Source organism: Melopsittacus undulatus, chromosome 1, assembly GCF_012275295.1.
Source record: "Melopsittacus undulatus isolate bMelUnd1 chromosome 1, bMelUnd1.mat.Z, whole genome shotgun sequence".
Lineage (NCBI taxonomy): Eukaryota > Metazoa > Chordata > Aves > Psittaciformes > Psittaculidae > Melopsittacus > Melopsittacus undulatus.
The window spans coordinates 47,422,763-47,441,363 of NC_047527.1; the positions used below are offsets into that span (position 1 = coordinate 47,422,763).

At 38.5% G+C, this 18,601-nt stretch overlaps 1 protein-coding gene across 3 annotated transcripts in view; it reads left to right on the forward strand.

Annotated features, from left to right (window-relative positions):
- ZNF521 (zinc finger protein 521) overlaps positions 1-18,601 on the forward strand; it is a 233,775-nt gene that overhangs the window by 102,121 nt on the left and 113,053 nt on the right. For all 3 annotated transcript variants that reach the window (XM_034065987.1, XM_034065990.1, XM_034065999.1), the window contains one exon: positions 11,914-11,998. In XM_034065987.1, coding sequence (XP_033921878.1) covers positions 11,914-11,998 — 85 coding nt within the window. The remainder of the gene's footprint in view (positions 1-11,913; positions 11,999-18,601) is intronic.

Here is an 18,601-nt window from a genome sequence, read left to right on the forward strand (position 1 = left end):
ATCTACCTTTATTCTCTCACTATTTCTCCCCCCTTCTCAAAACACTGCCAGACTCACAAAGACAGAAAACAGGAACTGCCTTTTGAAGTAGCTGGTTTGTTTCGACAGCATACACTGGCAGTCAGAGATGGAAAGAAGAGAGAAAAGACTGTGAGCAACCCAGAAATGTTCCCAGATGCATGCTTTTGGCAGGGCAGGCAATAGCATTTTAGCACTATAAATCACTGTGCTTTTAACTGAAAAAAAATGTACTGAAATCAATACTCATGCATTTAATTGAAATGCATAAAGAAATTAAAATAATCCTCCTCATCAGCAATCCAAGCTGATCATTCTGACTACAGGATTTTTATGAATAAGCACATAAACTTGTAATGTAACTGTAAGAAGTAGTGCCTTGGGTTTCCTGTCAGTGAATCCAGGCCCAGAACAAGTGATTTTCATGCTGGATTTTGGATCTGGAGACAAAAAGAGGTAAAGAAGGTTTGTTGCTGGCACAAAGATCTGGCTTTAAAATGGTTTGTGGAACTAATCTGTGGCAAACATATTTTCTGCTTCTGGAGTTTCAGAATGAGCTCACTAAGAATTCCATTTTTGTCTTCTTGCATTGTTTTTACGTTGCTTTCAGGAAAGTATTATTTAAGATGTGACCATATATATCTTCAGGAAGGGCTACCCTGTTCTTCTTGCCACAGTAGGCCACCTTCACATTACATTGTGCTCTAATTTTGGGTGGTACCACTGCGATGAAGAGGCTGACAAGATACAGACTTAAGTGTTTCTCTTCTCTTTGTCTTTCCATTTTCAATAGTGGGCTATCAGACAGAGAGAGTCCCCTCTGAATTTAAAAAGGGTAGTGCTATTTATTATCCTATTCCTGTAGATCCTACCAAGTTAAGCAGCAAACTTCCCACCTTCTCTTACACCATGAATTCAGTCTGTGAAAAGAAGCCCATGTGTTGGTTGGGAGCTGCTGAACAGAATCAAGAGGGGTAATTGTAGCAAGTTTTCTTAGTTGCCTGCCAACTGATCATTAAAATCTAATACCATTTGTCTGTCCTGTTATTTGTCAGAGCCTTCAGATGGAAAATTGGGAGAGGCACCCTCTTCGCACCTGTGGAAAACTTTTCATAAGAAGAAGAAAGGATGGTGTGTTCTCCAAAGGTTTCCAGAGCACCAAACCAAGATTTTCATGAAACAATGCACTGGGGGGGAATGCCTGTTTGAAGAAAGGCAGAACTGGAGAGGGACGCAGGAATGTGGATGCTTAAGCATCTCTAGAGAGGCTGAATTTATGAGATAAAACATCTGAGATGCATACTCCCGACAGGTCAGCTGTGCAGCCCATTGTCCTCATGGGGCTTTCCATGTACAGGTATCTGCTGGCCAAGTGACCAGGGTAACATGCCACAATTTCCCTTCTGCACAGCCCCAGTGGAAAGTCACAATAGTATTTGTATGTGTTTGTATTCTGACCTCAGAACTGGGTAGAAACAACAAGAAATTTCCCCTGTTTTTCTAGCCTGATTGTGTTTAGGAACAAGACATGGCAAATCATGGCATGTTTCTTTACATCTGCTGGTTTACATACCTCTAGAGAGTTCTCTCTCTCCCCATCTTACTTTTGGCTTAGTCTTGGCCAGTTTCAAGAAAATCTTCATAGATGAGCAGGAATCTCAAGGCCTGTAAAGTTTTTACAGTGTTTAGAAAGAGAGGTGACTCAGCAGGTGATAGAATCCAAACGGGAAAGAGGTCTGTCAGAAATCCAAACCAGGAAGATGGCTTTAACTGAAGTTCAAACCCGTTTTTTATGCAGAAGTCAATCAATGACAAGAAATGAAGCCTTAAGAAATCATGATCTGTTCTTTGTAGTGCTCTCAGACAACTTCTTAAGTGACTGTAAATGTTTTGAGAAGTGTTTTATACCACTGTTCAATAAAGTTGTTATATGTAGTGTGTGTATTGTCTCATGCAACAAATATAACACCCAAATTTGTTACTTTGTCGACAGGGAGATGAAATGGGCTAACCATTAATTTTAAATGGTTATGTAGCCCCAGTACTGCTTATTTCATGAAGTTGTACAAAATGAACATAAATTTATTACCTGATACGTAGCATCTTGTTAAGGAGCCCTCTTCTTTGACTTCCCATAGCTCTGTGATGGCTGGTAATAGATCTTAGGCCTGATTGTTCAAAACCCTATGTACTTTTTCCTCCGACCAAACCTGTCTTTCATTTATTCAATTTCTTGCATTGTATTACAAGTTATTATGTAAAATATGACCTGTAGTATTTTTTACAGTATTTTCTGCTGAATACGATCGCAGAAATATGTCTCCCGCTAACATCTGTCCTTGCAATGGGACATTTCAGAACAAGAGACAGTGGGCACAAGCTGACACACTGTGAGGGTGGTGAGGCACTGGAGCAGGTTGCCCAAAGAAGTTGTGAATGCTCCATCCCTGGTGGTGCTCATGGCCAGGTTGGACAGAGCCTTGGGTGACGTGGTCTAGTGCAAGGTGTCCCTGCCCATGGCAGGGGGCTTGGAACTAGATGGTCCTTTCCAACCCAAACCATTCTATGATTCTATGATTCTGTGAGTTCCCTCTGAACATCAGGGAACACTTACTGTGAGAGTGACTGAGCACTGTCACAGGTTACCCAGAGAGGTTGTGTATCCTTTGAGATACTCACAGGCCATCTGCATGTGGTGCAGCTCTAGGTGGCCTTACTGGAGCAGAGAAGCTATACTAGAGGTCCCCCAGAAATCAGCCAAAGCCATTCTATGGTTCTCTGTTTTCTGCCATCCTTTGGGCATCTCTGCCAAATATATGTTGATGTCATCCTGTTCTTCCTTGGTGGTTAAACTTTTATTGTTAGTTGATAGCTTCATAAGTCAGGTAATCAAAGGATGGATCCTCTCCTGATATTGAGCATCTCAGTACAGTCCTACCAGTAATAATGTGCAAATCTGAGAAAAAAGTCTGTCTGCAGTTTTTAATAGAGGCTTGAATTCCTCAAGATGAAACTTTCACATGCATTCATTGATCACTTCTAATGCCTGTGAAATGCCTCTGAATAGTGACTTAAAAATACAGCCAGTTCCATATATGGCCATATAAAAGTTGCTTGCTGCTTATATACTCAAAAGCAAGGTGGGAGGTAAGAAAGAAGAAGGTATTTGTTCTTTTCAATCATACTTCCAGTATTGGTATCCTGTGTTGGATGGACTTCCTCTGTTTTTTACCTACTATCCAGATGCAATGTTCTGTGCAAAAAGACACATGTAATAACTTTCCATATCTGGAAAGCCACCTCTTCCTCTCTACAGTTTCCAGTAGGAAACAGGGTGGTTCACCAACAAAGAACAATCTGAGACTCCAAACTTCCAAATTTCCTTTTGTACTTGTTTTTTCACTGCTACAACAGTCTTTTTTTTGTTTCTACTGATGGTTGGAATGGGTTCAATGGCAGTCTCTAGTAGAATGGATGTCTGCACATGAAAACCTTGCAACCATGACTGACAGCAGTCAACTTGCAATTGCTCTTATTCTGCTACTTGGTGCTTCTTTTGTTGGTATAGTCAAGGAGTGTCTGCATCACCTGATGATTTCACTGAGCTAGCTGTCTTAACCGTAACTCCTCAGTTTTCTTATGTTCCCTGCTTCACAGCTGGTAGGTGGTTTGTGTGATGGTGGTGGAGTTCTGCAAACCCAGAAGTATGACATTCTGCTTCTCAAACAAATGCTGCAATCTGGTAGGGAAATGGCAGACTGAAGCCCATGCAAAAAGAAATGAGCTTATTTCAGGATGTACCTAAGATGAACTGCTGGAATTTTAAGAAGTAGTGTGAAAGTAAAAGATTATGAAATAAGATAGAGGGAATTCTGGGACGTTCCCTTCATTCTCTTAGAGGAAAGCAAGCACCTCTTCAGAGGAAAAGCCAGCTAGACACAGATCACTGTGGATAGCATTGAAGGCTGGCTCAGCAGAGTGCTTGTTTTGCTGGTACACCACTTCCTTGGGCAGCTGCACTGCCCCAGTGGAGGTTTCTCAACTGGGCACGCAGTCAAACATCCTTGCAGTGTCAGCAGCTGTGTGCCAGCTCAGATGTTACCAGTATATTTGTTAACATTGATGTGGCCTAAGAGTATCCACACAGGGTAGTAGTATAATTACAGCAGTATGGTGGTAGAACTCCTATATTCTGTAGTGCAAGCAAGTCTTTATAAAACCTCAGTCTTAACAGCGTTACCATGTGAAACCTTCATTTGTGAAGTCCCATTGACTTCCCAAAGTGTAGAGCTAATTGCATGAGAAGGATCTAAGGGGTTTAATCCTTCTCCTGATACTTCAATGAAAATTAATTTCTTATATATTATGCATGAGTACTATATTTCTGTTTGTACATTAATATTAATGGCGCATATTTTTGAGCACAAGTTCTATTCTGTAGGATGAAATTATCTTGGTAAGTAATAGCCCAGAATTCTGCAGGAGTAAAGGCTGGGTTAAAAGTGGGCAGTTAAGGGCAGGGGGAGAGTCCAAAGTCACACTCTGGAAAGTGAAGTTAATCAGCATTAATTTTCCACAGTGTGGGATAAAAATGGTTTTAAGGTTTAATTCAAATAAAATAAGGTATATAAAAAGCCTCTGTTTTCCCCTTTCTCTTAAAATCCAGATAGCTTTCGCAAAATTTGTGATGGAGAAAAGAGACAAAACAGAATTCTCTTTGCATACTCGCAAACTGTTAATTTTATTGGGTTATATTTGGTGCTGATTGTTGGTGAAGCAAGTAGTGGCTTTTTTGAATGATAGTGTGTCTTCAGTATGCCTTTTTTAAAATGAACAGAAAAAAAAGCTTTAAAAAGAAAAAAGTCTTATAAACTAACTAAGAATATCAGCGTTTTGCTGGTATTCTTGTACCTGCCAAGTCATGCTCTACTGCCTGTGCTTTGGTGCCACGGCATCTGCAAAATTATCAGTGCAGTCTTGATCATAGTTTCTCCTTAATGCCCTTAGCCACCAAACTGCTCTGATACTGAGCTGGTGAATGCTGGGATGCCTCTTGATGGGTTAGCAGCTCTCAGGCTTCAGAGGGCCTCAGGTTTAGCAGCCTTTAAGTGAAATGTAAGGAGGGAACAAGAGATGAGATGATGACAGAAAGTTCAGTTGCTGACACCTCCAGCCCTGAACTCCTGAGCACTGCTCAGCACATATGCTTGTAGTCCTCAGAGGCTCAGCCTTACACAGGATCAGGATAGACAGAAGTTTGCTTTTCAGAACCAAACCAAATTCACACTACTGCTACTTGTTTGTACTTACAACCTATGTAAAGCGGATGTGAAGTAACTGAAAGAAAACAAATGTACACCCTTGTGCTGCCAGGTTTTAGAGTCACTTTTCTGACAAGTACCTCACTTTGAAGGCCTAGACAAAGAACTGGAGAACTCAAAAGGAAGAGATGCAGTTTTTAAATGTTGTGAGGTGTGGTTCTTTCCTTGGGGGGGAGGTGAGACATTGCAAGCTGATGCACTTCATAAGCCAGGGAAAGGGAAGGTTTGTAACTAAGACATTGAAGACAGACATGATTAAATGCAGAATGCAGAATCCAGAACATAAAGGTGAAAGACAGAATGGCAGACCCCAACTTCAAGCAGAACAGGGATGGAAGGGCTTTTAGAACAAACATTTGTATCTCTGACTCCTCTTGTGTATTAAAGTAATAAGTAACCATAATGGAAGAAATTAGAAAAAATAATGGGTTTCTCCATTTTTGTTTTGCTTACCTTACAGGATTGATTGTATCCTTTCTCTAGGCATATACACTCAGACGCTGCTACAGTAAGACCCTGCTAAACAACTGTAGAAGAACAGAAGATCCCTCATAAAATCATTGTGCTTTTAAAAGCAATCAGGAAATACTAATTAAAGGGTGTTGTGTGAGCAATGAGAAGAGTTAGCAATTAGTTAAAAAAGAAATGCAAAATGACAGTGCCCCATAAGCAAGATAAATAGCTAACTATGCAGTGAAACTGGCTAACATATGCTTAGTTTTGTAAGAGCTTAAGGTTGACAAAATAAGCATTCAGGAAGACAGAAAAGAAATCCTCAATTAAGGTGCTGTCAAAAATAATCTGAGCTATGATGAAAAATGGCTAAATGGACAAATAAGCTGGGACCGTGGTTGCTCTTGTGCCTCATGCAGGGCCAAGCACACTGCTAATGCTTAATAAAATAATGATGTAATAAATCAGCTGGCAGCATTAGGAGTTAGCACTGGCACGTTACTGTAGTTAGTGTGCAAGTTTTAACTTGGTTTTGCATATGATCTGTTGGAAGCTATCCACTTTTTCTTGTCAGGTTACCTGTCTGTTGGTTTAACAGGTTGAAATAGCTCCACCCTAGGTTTAATGTGAGGGAATTTGTGAGTGAATGATTGGTATGGGAGAGGGGAATTTGAGAATGTGGGAGGTGTGGCATCACTCTCTTTTGGCAGCAGCAGATTGTCTCAGCTGTGTCACTGATCCATACCTTCAGTCTGTGTTGAAACTGAGGCGAGGAAAAGCCTTGAAAGTCCCCTTTACTGATGTGATGAGGGTAAATAATGTTAACAGGTACACATCAAAGCCTCTTTTGGTCATGCAGGAAAAGTGTGAAAGGCGTATAAAATAGACCAGGTGTTCCTGCAAACCTGAGACTGTAGACACAGTGCATAGAAGCTATAACATATTTTTTGTTATTTCATATAGGGAGGAAGTATTCAGCTACAAGTGGGATACAGGAGATTCAACAGTGGTATTTGTGATCAAGGAAACCAGCACTGTTGAAAAAATGCTTTGTTGTGAACCTTGTGGCACATCCTCCCCATGGTGAAGAATAAAGTATAGGTTAGGTATAATGTAATGGAATATAGTATACAAAAAGTGACTTACAAACACAGAAAAACATCCATCCCCAAACTCTCTGAGAAGGCAGCTGAAGATAAGAGGAAACGTTAAGCAGATAAATTTACAGTCTTCTAAAAAGAGGTATCAACAGCCTGGGAAAAGGCTACTAAACAGACATTTAACAGGGGATGTAAGGATTACACATGAAATTACTGGCTTTTGAGCTTGATTAAACAGTGAGGAACATGAGAGAAAGGCTAATCAAAGACATGATAGAAGAACACCTAGAAAGTTTGGATTTAATGAAGGATAGAGGACAAAGATTCACAAAGGGAGGATCATGCTTAAAATTTTCAATAGAGCATTTTGCGAGTAGCCCCAAGTGCTGACAGAGAAGCCTATAAACATGATTTACCAGGATTTTAGCAAAGCTTTTGAAATGCTATAGCATAAAAGATTAATCTGTTAGGTGAATAAGTATGGCATAGGGAGATATACTTTGTTTGATTAGAAAAGAAAAGAAAGACTAACTTGGGTTTGGAAAGCATAGGAGTCTTGTGAATTGAAGCAGGTTACGCTGGACAAGTGTGAATAATGAAAAGCGTTAAGAGTCACTATTTGCACCAAGTTTGTTGAATTTATGCAGCATGTCAGTACTCTGGAAGAAAGAATAAGTAGTAAGGTGATGAAATTCCCCAATAGTACAAACCCAGGGAAATGTCAGAACAAAATAGGCAGATGGTAAAATTCTGAACGACTTTGACAAGGAGGTGGAGCATGGGCAGATACATAGCATATGCAGTTCATTTTCAAGTAATTTAATGAGGCTGGGGAATAGAAAAAGAAGAATGTGTGGATACCTCAGACAGTCACAGGGCACAGAAGGCTACACAGAAGGATCTGCATACTTCTGAAGCTCTTCTGAATAGAACTGAATCCTCTAGTAGAGTGGTTATTAGTTGTTTTGCTTGTGTGTAAAAACAAAATTATGAACAAAGGTCATATTCTTGGGCCATTTCTAAAAGCAGCAAAGCCTCATTAGACTTGACATGGACACTTTGGGCACCTTTATAGAAAGGAAATTCTGAAAACCTTGAAGTGATAGGTGAGGATCAGGACAAAGATTAAAGGTCTAGGTGATATTAATTATTCAAAAGATTAGAAAGACACATGCATATGCTCTGTGTGGAATGAAGACCCTATCCAAAGCTCATTAAAGGAAGACACAGAGAAGCTTTGCATGCTGGAAAGCTTTAAATCAGTTTTGTGAACCAGAATGCAAGAGGCAGCCAGATTGCCCAGTGCTCTTGTGAGACACTTAGTCCAAGCAGTTACTCTTGTACAACAATTTTGAATGGCCTTAGGAATGAATGAAGCCTTAGATTTACACTCAAACTGGGACTTACATTTGTGTCAGGAGGGGGTTTAGTGAAGGATTGTGGACTTGTTTATTGAAGACTTTTTGCGAAACATGAGACAACAGTAATGTAAGAAATGAAAGGAAAATGTTAAACCACCTTCTTAATTCCATCAAGTTTGTGTGTCACTCTTGTCTGGAACAAATCTTTGGGAGTTTTGGAGTAAGGCACAGTTTAGAGTACAGTATGGCTTCTCCAGCTACTATTACTGGTCCTGGCTGAGTCCATATGGAAATGCAATGAAGGGTCTTCTGTGACCCACTCTTGCTGATTTGAAGTTATTCTGTAACAAGAAATGAGTGTCGGCTTGTTTTTGTGTTTGGAAGGGAGAATGAGGATGATGGAATGTTGATGTCTAACAGGAGGCTGACACGTCCTCTGGCAAATGCAGTAGTGACAGATTAAGGTGGAAGTGCCCTCAGCTGTCTACCCTTCATCACTTTGTGACCCTGGGCTGTGAGTTGGGACAGCAAGGCAAGACCTGGGTGCCCACTTGCTCCTTCTAAGTCCTCTGTAGGCAAGGGTGACTGGCACAGATACTGCAAGGCTTCTTCCCCAGCTATCCAGGCAGGGGACATGAAGCTGCAATACTCCAGGGCTTGTTTCTGTCTTCCCCACCAACTTTCCCCTTTGCGTGAACACAGCGTGAGGAGGGGCTGAGTCTTCCCTTGGATCTCACCCTGTTAGGGAACTGGGACCTGGCATGAAGCACGTCAGGACTCAGAAGCTCCTGTGAGCAGTTATGAGTCCCATGGTTCTGATAAAGCTTGTGAGACTGAGATGTAACTTGCCATGAAAAAAGGCTTCCTTAGAATGTGAAACATATGGAAATAAGTAGTGGGTTTTGTTCAGCTTGGTGTGAAAATGACTGGGTTTGATCACTTTGAAAATCTAAGTGTAATTGGAATTTACTTAGTTTGCTTTTAAAATAAAAACTTAACCATGCACAAGTTTAGACACCTTGAGATGAGTGTGTGTTGAGCTAATAAAAGTTGATGTCAACACTTTAGAATATGTTTGGAAACAAAAAAGACCTAGTGCTTGATCAAGCAGCAGTAACAAAAACATTCTTCCCTTCATGATAAAAAGAAAACCTCTGTGTGATTCCACAAATATGTCAGATCATTCTGGAGAGGCTAGTAAGTGCTAGTAAATTACTATTTTTTGTTGTTGTCAAATGACTTTATTTTTTGGCATTAGACTTCAAAAAACCCCCAGCCTTTGGATGTGTTGTCATTATGTACATCAGTCATAATTTTGCCAACAATTGTTGACATGCACTCTGCGTTGCTGTGCTAACAAGAGAAAAGACCAGCCATTAAGTTTATGTTTCTTTGTTTTTGAACAAAGTCACATATCAGGAATAATGCTAGGGGTATGCTAATAAACAATATATAGTGCCAGTCATCAGGGAGTAAGAAATATTTTCTAACTAGTTCTAAAGGGAAACAATGTTTAAAAAAAGGGAAGAGTGATTGTTATTTATGCAATATTGTTGTTCTATATGTCAGCATCAAAAAGCATCTTGTAAGGAGCTTAGCATAATAAATCCTTGATCGTGACTGTCATTATTTAGAGGTCTTTGATAGATCTAGATGTAGTGCAGTAAGGTTAAATTTACCAACATATAATGGGAAATCCTTCGACTGAATCTGAATTCTACCAATGTTACCTGTATTGTCACAACAGCAAAAAAGAGAAAAAGTGCTGTACCTTTTAAAACAGCAGGCTTTGCAAATCATAACTGTAAAACTAAGTCAAAGCAGATTTGTTTTCTGGTTGCCCATTGATTTTGTTTGTAATGATTTAACTTGGTTACATTTCAGAAAGCTAAAGTTGATTTAAATGAAAAGTGGCAAAATCTTATTGTTTCCACCAAGAAGAGGTGCAACACATTTTTGTTACTGTCATCAAGAAAATTAAAATAGCCTCTGTGTATGAAAAGCAATGGGAGATTTGTAAAGAGGAGCCCACAGGAACATTTAATTTCAGAACTGACTTTGATTAGTCACAAATTTTTTCAGTTAACTTGGGGAGATATAATGACATATGTTTAAAAAGTCTTTGTATTCCTTTTTACAGGCTTGAAGTAGAAAGACACTTAACGGATGGGCACTTTACCTGTCCAGGACAGGGCATCTAAATTTAGATGGTGATAAAAAATCCAGCAAGTCATTAATAATATTTAAAGTCAGGTGTAAAATAAACTTTTATTTTTGTTAATATAATCAATAGTACCAGATGCATAACACTCTTCAGAAGGTAAATTTGTCCAAGACAGGCTGTATTTTTGATTCGCATTATCCAGTGAACCCTCCTTCTTCCCCACCTAGTGTATGTGAAATCTGCAATTTAATACATCTGTATCAGCTTTTTCTAGCTTTACATTCTTTAAAAAATATATGTTTTTCTTCGTTTTTTTTTTTCTTTTTGCTGATGTAGGCAAGGTGCCTGTGGCTGTACAGAAAGATACGTGTCTCTTGAGTTACTGCCTTGATGTGGCAGTTCAGGGCTTACCTTGCTTTTGTTGCATCTTCAAAACAACAGTTGAGCTTTCCAGCACTGTTACCTTAGGACTTGAGTCCTTGATACTACAATTATGCAGTTGAATAATTTTATGAATCTGACTTGTCTCATTGGATATGTGGATAACTTCAGATTTTAAGTTTCATGATGAAAACACAAAATCTTACTTTTGAATATACTCTTTAGTTTTCACTTTTAAAGTAATGCTTTCCTATATCAAATCTCTGACCAATTCAGGTCAAGAAGAAGATAAGAGAAAATACAATCACATTCTTAGGATTTTGAAATGTCTTGGACAAGTGATATACCTTGTAGAAAAGCAAGTATCAGATCTCTTTTGAAAGACACTAAGACACAAATGAAAAACTGCACCAAAGAGAGAAATGCATATCCTGGTTTATAATGAAATTTGATCTGTATACACCATGGTCTTTAAATCAGACCTAATGTAATGTGGCCAGAAGGATTGGTCTCTGCCTAGTTTCCAGCCAGCCTCCCCAGTTTTGGTGCAGACTTGCCAATAGATACCGAAGCAACTGCCCAGGTAGAGTAACCATTTGTCCATACGAGCAGGATCCCTTGAAAGATGTCAACCTGATGGACCATTTTAAAATGTATGTTGTGAAGGAGATTTTGCAGCCCAGTTAAGAATGAAGGAGAAGCAGATTTCTGATTTCTGTGTTCTGTTCCTGGCTTCCCTCAGTTTTGTAGTGGGCCTAATCCATTGGTATAAAGTGAAGGATTCACATTGATGTTCGTATTGTTTGAATCATATCCCACACATCCTCACTGCATTTTGCCTTCCATGAATGTAAAGCTGGTGTTTTAGCAAAACTGGTCTGTCCACAGAGCTAGAAAGCTGAAAAAATACAGTCTCTACAGAGTTTCAGGAAATTCAGATGAAAGGTACTAGAAAACTACAGAGCATGATATTTTTTTTAATATTAATAATTAAGCCTTAATGAAAACACTGCTGGAGAGCTTTAAATGACCACTTTGAACTCAGTATTCTGAGTTATAATGAAATGGTTCCAATTGTACGTTTCAGTAAATTTTATCTACCCTTGTTTCTTTAGAAGAAGACCTACCAGTGCATCAAATGTCAGATGGTTTTCTACAATGAATGGGATATCCAAGTTCATGTTGCAAACCACATGATTGGTAAGTGAAGCACTAAAACTTCTCCAAGACAGATAGCCATTTGTCTTACTCATGATCATCATTGCCTCTAAAATTAAACAGAGTTAAGGAGAAATTAATTGTGCATCCATCAATGATTAACCTAGGCATGATTGACTTTTTTATTCATATTATTAGACTTGATAAAGCATTAACATACTTTATTTTCTGCAAGGGCTAGTTTAGACTTCTGCAGAGAATTATATATCTACTGCCAGTCAAAACACAGGTGATTAGCAAATTAAACTTCTAATCATTTTTGCATTATTGAAAACAAACTAACAGCAATGGTAATGAACTGGATGTTAGCTTTCCGTAGAGTTTTAGACAGGTTTTAATTTCAGAAGTTATTATGGTAATGACACTACTGTGTACTTCTCAAGCACCTTGGTACCAAAATCAAAACTGGCAAGTTTTTGTCATTAGGAAACATAAATAATTCAAATGGCCATAAAATAGTATTGTTTGTTGTGTTTGAACAGTATGGAAAAAAATCCTGAGTGTATCTGTGTACAATTAAATACTATAATTTCTTTGGAAAAAAACCCAAGGAATTGTAGTATTCAGTAATGGAATCTGCTCTTTTAGGTACAAGTATTAAAAAAGTCTTTTAGGATTCCTGAATCCAAGCCTGGCTTGATGTTTACAAGGCTGTTAAAGTTGTAAATTGGAATAAAGCAAAACCTGCTTTTTCTTTGATATTCATATTTTCCTATTATTTGCTTATTCCCTATGGTTTACCCATAATGTTTTCAATTTGGTAACCACTCAGTAATAGCACTAAGAGTTCTATCAGCCAATTAAATTTATCAAGCACATCATTTGCCCGCTAATAAGATAACATTGCTGGAGTTGTCTCATTTTTTTAGCCTCTTTTCCGAATTTCACTTTTCAAGACAGAGATGGATGCCATTGATTTTTTTACTCCTGCCTCCCTTACACTGTTTTTATTTCTATAATGATAGAAAAGCATGCAAAGCACAGACCAAACAGCATAGTATAAAAGCCAGTAATTAAGAATCCAGCAGAAGAGAATTTGCTGGGTTTTTTCATTTTTTAACTTAAAAATATTTTGATGTTTGTTGGGGCTTTTTTTCTTTGAAGGTAACATGCAGATTTCTTCCATAAGCACTAGTAATTTGGCTGCACTGTAAAACAAATTTACCTGCCAAAACTTAATAGCCCATTTGTCTAGGTACTTTATTAACAGGTTTTAATACATTGAGAGCACGAACATTTCGTATGCTTTTCATAGAATTGAATAAATGCAAATGGCAAGCTCGTTTTGTAAAGAAGCAAAGTGATTTGCCTGTTGGAGTAAGCTTTAGTTTTGATATTTTATGTCTTTGGGGAGGAGATAATTTGAACTGCTTCACAGTATTCAATCTGGGTCAGTAACGTGGAATTTAAAAGTAGGTTATTATTAACAACAGAACTCGCTATTTCTGCTGTCTTCTTTGAATTCAGTGTTCAACATGTTCTTAAATGCAACATATAGTGACACTATGTAAGGGGTGAGAGGGAACATGGACACTGTGGGTAATGGATGATGCTGGAATAGCACAGTGGTGTGTATGCTTGCCACACACTTCTCCAGTGTCCCATGTTTTCAGAATAGGAACCCACTTCTTTCACAAAATGCTCAGATTTTCTCTATTTTCTTTCTCTATTTTCTGGATGAGTATTGCTAGAGGGTCAGAATGGGAGGAGAGAAAGGAGGAAAGAGACAGTAAATCAGGACAAATCCAGTTAGCTGGCTTCAGCCTGCAGATCTGCAGAGATGGAGATTTTCTTAAACTGAGCTATTAACTGCCTATGTTTTATTTCTAAAAGCTGGATGCAGTGGAATGAGAAAGAGAATCTTTTTCAAAATATTTAATTGTTTTGTCTGTGTTGTATCTAATCATGCATGATATTGCTTCATGACATAACCATAGTGACACAGATTTAAATGCGCTTAATGTAAAACCTTCCCAGTGAAATAAAGAAGGAGCTTGCAAAACATACAGGGAGATTTTCTGGTCATGCTTGTGGTAATCTGTGTTCAGTGGAAGATTCTTATCTGCACTGCCAGACTTAACAGTGCAGCTCCTAATGATGTATCCTCGATTAAGCAAATGCAGGGGGATTTTGTGCTGGAGTGGAGTGAAAGGAATATCAGTGTTCCAGAGAGTTTTGAATGTGACCTCGCAGTCAAAGCACAGAGAAAAATAATTTCTGATCTCCGATTCTGTTAGCCTTCTCACCACTAATTGGATTTTTCCTTAGCTATCTTTCCAATTTCACTCTTCCCCCTCCCCTTTAATTTATATCATTGTTCACAGGCCTTTTTCCAAGACCATATTCTGTCTTGAGAGAAAGGTTCAAGGCGTGACTTTAAGCTGTTTAAAATTGGTCTTAGCTTATGTGTGTCTGTAGGTAGGCTTGTAGTATTCATATATAATACAGAAAACAGGCAAACCCATTTGTGTATTATATATAATACATAACCCATATATATACACCCATAGATATCTGGATGCATATCAATATGTAAATTGAAAAATATTTTAGGTGAAACACTTAAGTGAATATTGACTTGTTGATTGACAGCCCATTTGCCAAAAAAGAAGAAATGGTTTCCTAAACACATTGGTCCCTCCTTTTCTACATGTATCTGATAAAATATGTCTTCTTGCCCTGTTTTCCTAATAGGCGATGGGTAAAACAAGGTGTCTTTTCTCCTCTGCACAAGGGAAAGTAAGAAAGCTTGGGAAAAGAGAGAGAAAAGAAGGACTTTAAATGTGAAGGAAAAGGAAAGTAATCTGGGAAGGCAGGAGTTAAAAAAGCCAAACAGTGTGATAATCCCTAGATCAAATACAGGGGCAATAAAAGCCTTTGCAGACATCATCACACAGTGTCAGGAACTGTTATTTCCTCTCACAGTAAAATGCTAGCATTATCTGTGTTGCGGTTATTGATGGATGTGGTGTCTTCTTACCTGAAGTCACCATACCATAATCATAATTCAGTGAAAGGAGAAAAGGAGAGCCAGTTGGGCCATGGGACAAACAAGAAGGTGGAAAGTCATCTGCCAGACTCCAGTCAGAAGTGGATGGGAACCACTGATACAGGTGTATGCTCAGCCAGCTGAGGGAAACAGTTCATACTCACCATCTTTTTGCCCGTTCGGGAACCTAGAAAAGTTTATGGTGTCCCATTTAATTACCATGCCCTTTGAACATGATCCTGGGATGTAAACTGAGTTCATGTTGCTAACATCCACAGAGAGAAGTTGCATTATGGAAGGTCACTGAGGCAAAGATACATTTATAAAACCCCAGTGTGAAACTTAGACTTTTAAATAAGGCAACTGGAATTACTTTGTTGGCTAAAATAGCTCCACTGAGGGTAGATATTTTTAGGTTGTGTGTATGTGTGTGTTTTTGTCTAATCAAATATAATCTCAACTAGACATTTAGCAGGGGAAGAAGGATTAGAGGCTATTTGAAAAGCCTCTTACTCTTCTTTGTTAGGAGGGTATATAATGTTTTTACAGATTTTGTTATACGTTTCAATCAATTCAACAAGAGGGATTATGCCACCTAATGGAAAATAAAATCTGCAGATGACCCAGTGAAGTGTAACCTGAAGTATCTTTGACAACAATGTAATTTACATTAATTATTATACAAATATATTAAAAAGATGTCATAGGGGTAACTTTCCTCAGTAACTACATGTTCATTACTTCTAGAATTTCCCATTTTAAAATTGTTCTACAGCCTTCAGTTGAGTCTTCCCAGCATCTTTGTGAAGGCACAGGGCAATAAGCCTTTTCCATTGAATAGATGAGGACAAAGAGGCAAAGAAGTGGAATTCCTGGCTTGCATTAAGTGAGTGAAAGTTCAAGAGTTCTGACTGCCAGATCTGCCAGCACATTTCTAGACACAGAGCTTGTCGAGCAATGCCTGTGTTTGCTTAGTGTTTGCTTAAACTACCCACTGATTCAAGCTTAGGCTAAGTGATGCCAGTGGACAGAAAGCAAGTCAAACTGTGGGCTTTTTTAAATAGGCCCTCCATTTAAGCATTATTTTAGACCTAGATGTAAGCACGTACTTTTGTTTGGAAAGCATGTTCATTGGTGTGTATGTATTCTGAAATTTGTTGGTAAAACAATTTCTCAGCTTTTGGGTGGGAAAGGAAGAAATATAAATCCAGGTGTTTTTCACATGCGTTTAGGAAGTGCTGGCATAAAGGGTAATTCTTCATCCACCTTCTTTCTTTTATCTTTCCCCCCAGGTGGAATAAATAGCATTTTTAGCAGCTTTCTCTGAGAAAATTCTATTTCTGGGTGCATGGTGTCTATGGAAAAGGGAGGATTTCTGGCATCCCTTTGTTTTCATCAAATAGTTTACAGTTGGCATTTGACCTGAGAGGGTAAGGAAGAGAGTCTGCCATTGTTTGTGTTCTGTTGGCTGCACTCCACTGCTCCTCCTATTATTTTCCCTATTATTTTAAGCAGACAAGCTAAACATTGTTTTTTTCTTCTACTGATTCTTTTACATCTGTAGTATTTAATGAAGTTCAGTGTAAATAGACTAAACAGTTGCCATAACAGTTGCCTGGGATTTAGCACATATGTACATGAAGAGTGGCTCAGAACTGGGGGAGTGTAGACATGTTTAACTCAGAAAAGGAATTACTCCATATAAAATTATGAGGCTCAACAGCAGTAGTGTAAATTTGTAAGTGCTCTCAGTAAAGTGCTGTTAGGCATGAGATAATGTAAAGAGATGACATTGCCAAGAACTATTTATGAAGAGCTTAATTTTTTTCACTCTGATAATTCTTGACCAATAATTACCAGCTTCTAATTATCTATTTTAGTAGAAAGAAATCTCTATCACTATGGAGGTTGGCATTGCAACTAGCGCATAAATCCCCAAAGAGGCAAATGTGTTCCAAACAGCCACAAACAACTGTCTCATGAAACATAGTGAGCAAATTGCGAGCCGCTGGCTGTGCACAACAGAGCAGCACATTTACCATTGAGGACTGATCAGGCTGACAAAGAGAATGATAAAAGGGGGAAACAGCCACAATCTTTGTAGTTCGCTGCTACTTCTGTTGACGAAAAAAGCAAGTGACAGTGTTGTAGCAAGAACCACTACCTCTCTGAAGAGTCAAAGAGCAAAGGGGAAGAGTGTCACGGTCAGGATTCAGCACCTTTTTGCAACCCTACTTTTGACAATTTCTAAACAGGTCATTTCTGATAAGTAAACAGACTTTTCTTTCTTTAACCTTTCCAGTATCCTGTATAAATCACTTTTTGTAAAGTCTGTTGTAGTGAGGGGGAGAACTTGTTTTTGAGGGGAGGATGTTGTGTAGAATTGAGTGAGGTAGCAGGTGTGAGCAGGAGGAGGAAATGAAGGGAAAGGAAAAAAGATGCCAAGCACTGAAGTTAGGAAGCAAATGGGAAAACAGGATGAAGCAACCCTGCAGTTGACAAGAACAATTCTAGTTTACACCAGCAAATACTTCATCAAATTCCAAGTAAACAAATCTATGCTGGAACAATTGTAGTTTAAAAAGGAGAGTATATAGAAAGTGTACTCTCACATTTCAATTTCCCTGCAAAGACATTTTACAGCTGTGTTTTACAATGAGAAATAGTATGTAACCATTAGAAGACATAAAGACATATCTTATTGCAACTCACGATTTTTTATATTTTCAGTGACAGTGATTGAAGTAAATAATATGTATATATGCTTATGTGTTGTTTGGATATGCATGTTTGCATTATGCATATACTAACTGCATGCATAGTAAACTTATAAAAATAAATCATCTTATTTGTGAAGTGCACAATATGACACGTATGGACCACAGCACTGATGTCAGGACAAAGGAAAATCTCAGTCAGCTTTCTGGAGCCCAAGCAAATTTTAGTCTGGTTGCAATAGCATGTGGCAGTCACAGATTCTGTTACTTGTCTGCTGCCTAAGATTAGGTCATTAAACCTCATGATTTTCCTTTCACTTACATGGAAAACTGTGCTGGACAACTAAGGCTTGTTGCACTATGTTGACCTCAAGTAATAAGTCTTCAGCACCTCAGTTTAACTAACTCTATACTAAAACTGACATTGCGAAGTCCCTCTTACACGAGGTTTGGATAAAAAGAATCCAAAGATATCCATCTATGCACTGGAGGAGGAAGGAAATGGAGACTTCCTTTAGTTGGTCATATTTTGCTGACTCCTGAGTAATAAGGAATGGAAACTGTTGATTTATATTGAAGGACAGATCATACCCTCTTAGCACTGGTAAATCTTCTAAATACTTGGGAATCTCCTATTTGCAGTTGGAGCTGTCAAGAAGTTGTCTAAAAGTTAGAGGATACTTGGTTACTTTGTCTGCACAAGGAGGAGATGTAATTGAGATATCCAGGAAAACAAGCATTTGGAGTTAAATCTGAGAAAACGTAGGTTTATTTTGTGAGGAGCTGGGTTACAAAATAGGCGAAATCTGGGCTGTTTAATACTAACAGGAAGCTACTCTCCTGTGGGCAATGTTGGCTTATTTGAAAAGCCCATAAAGG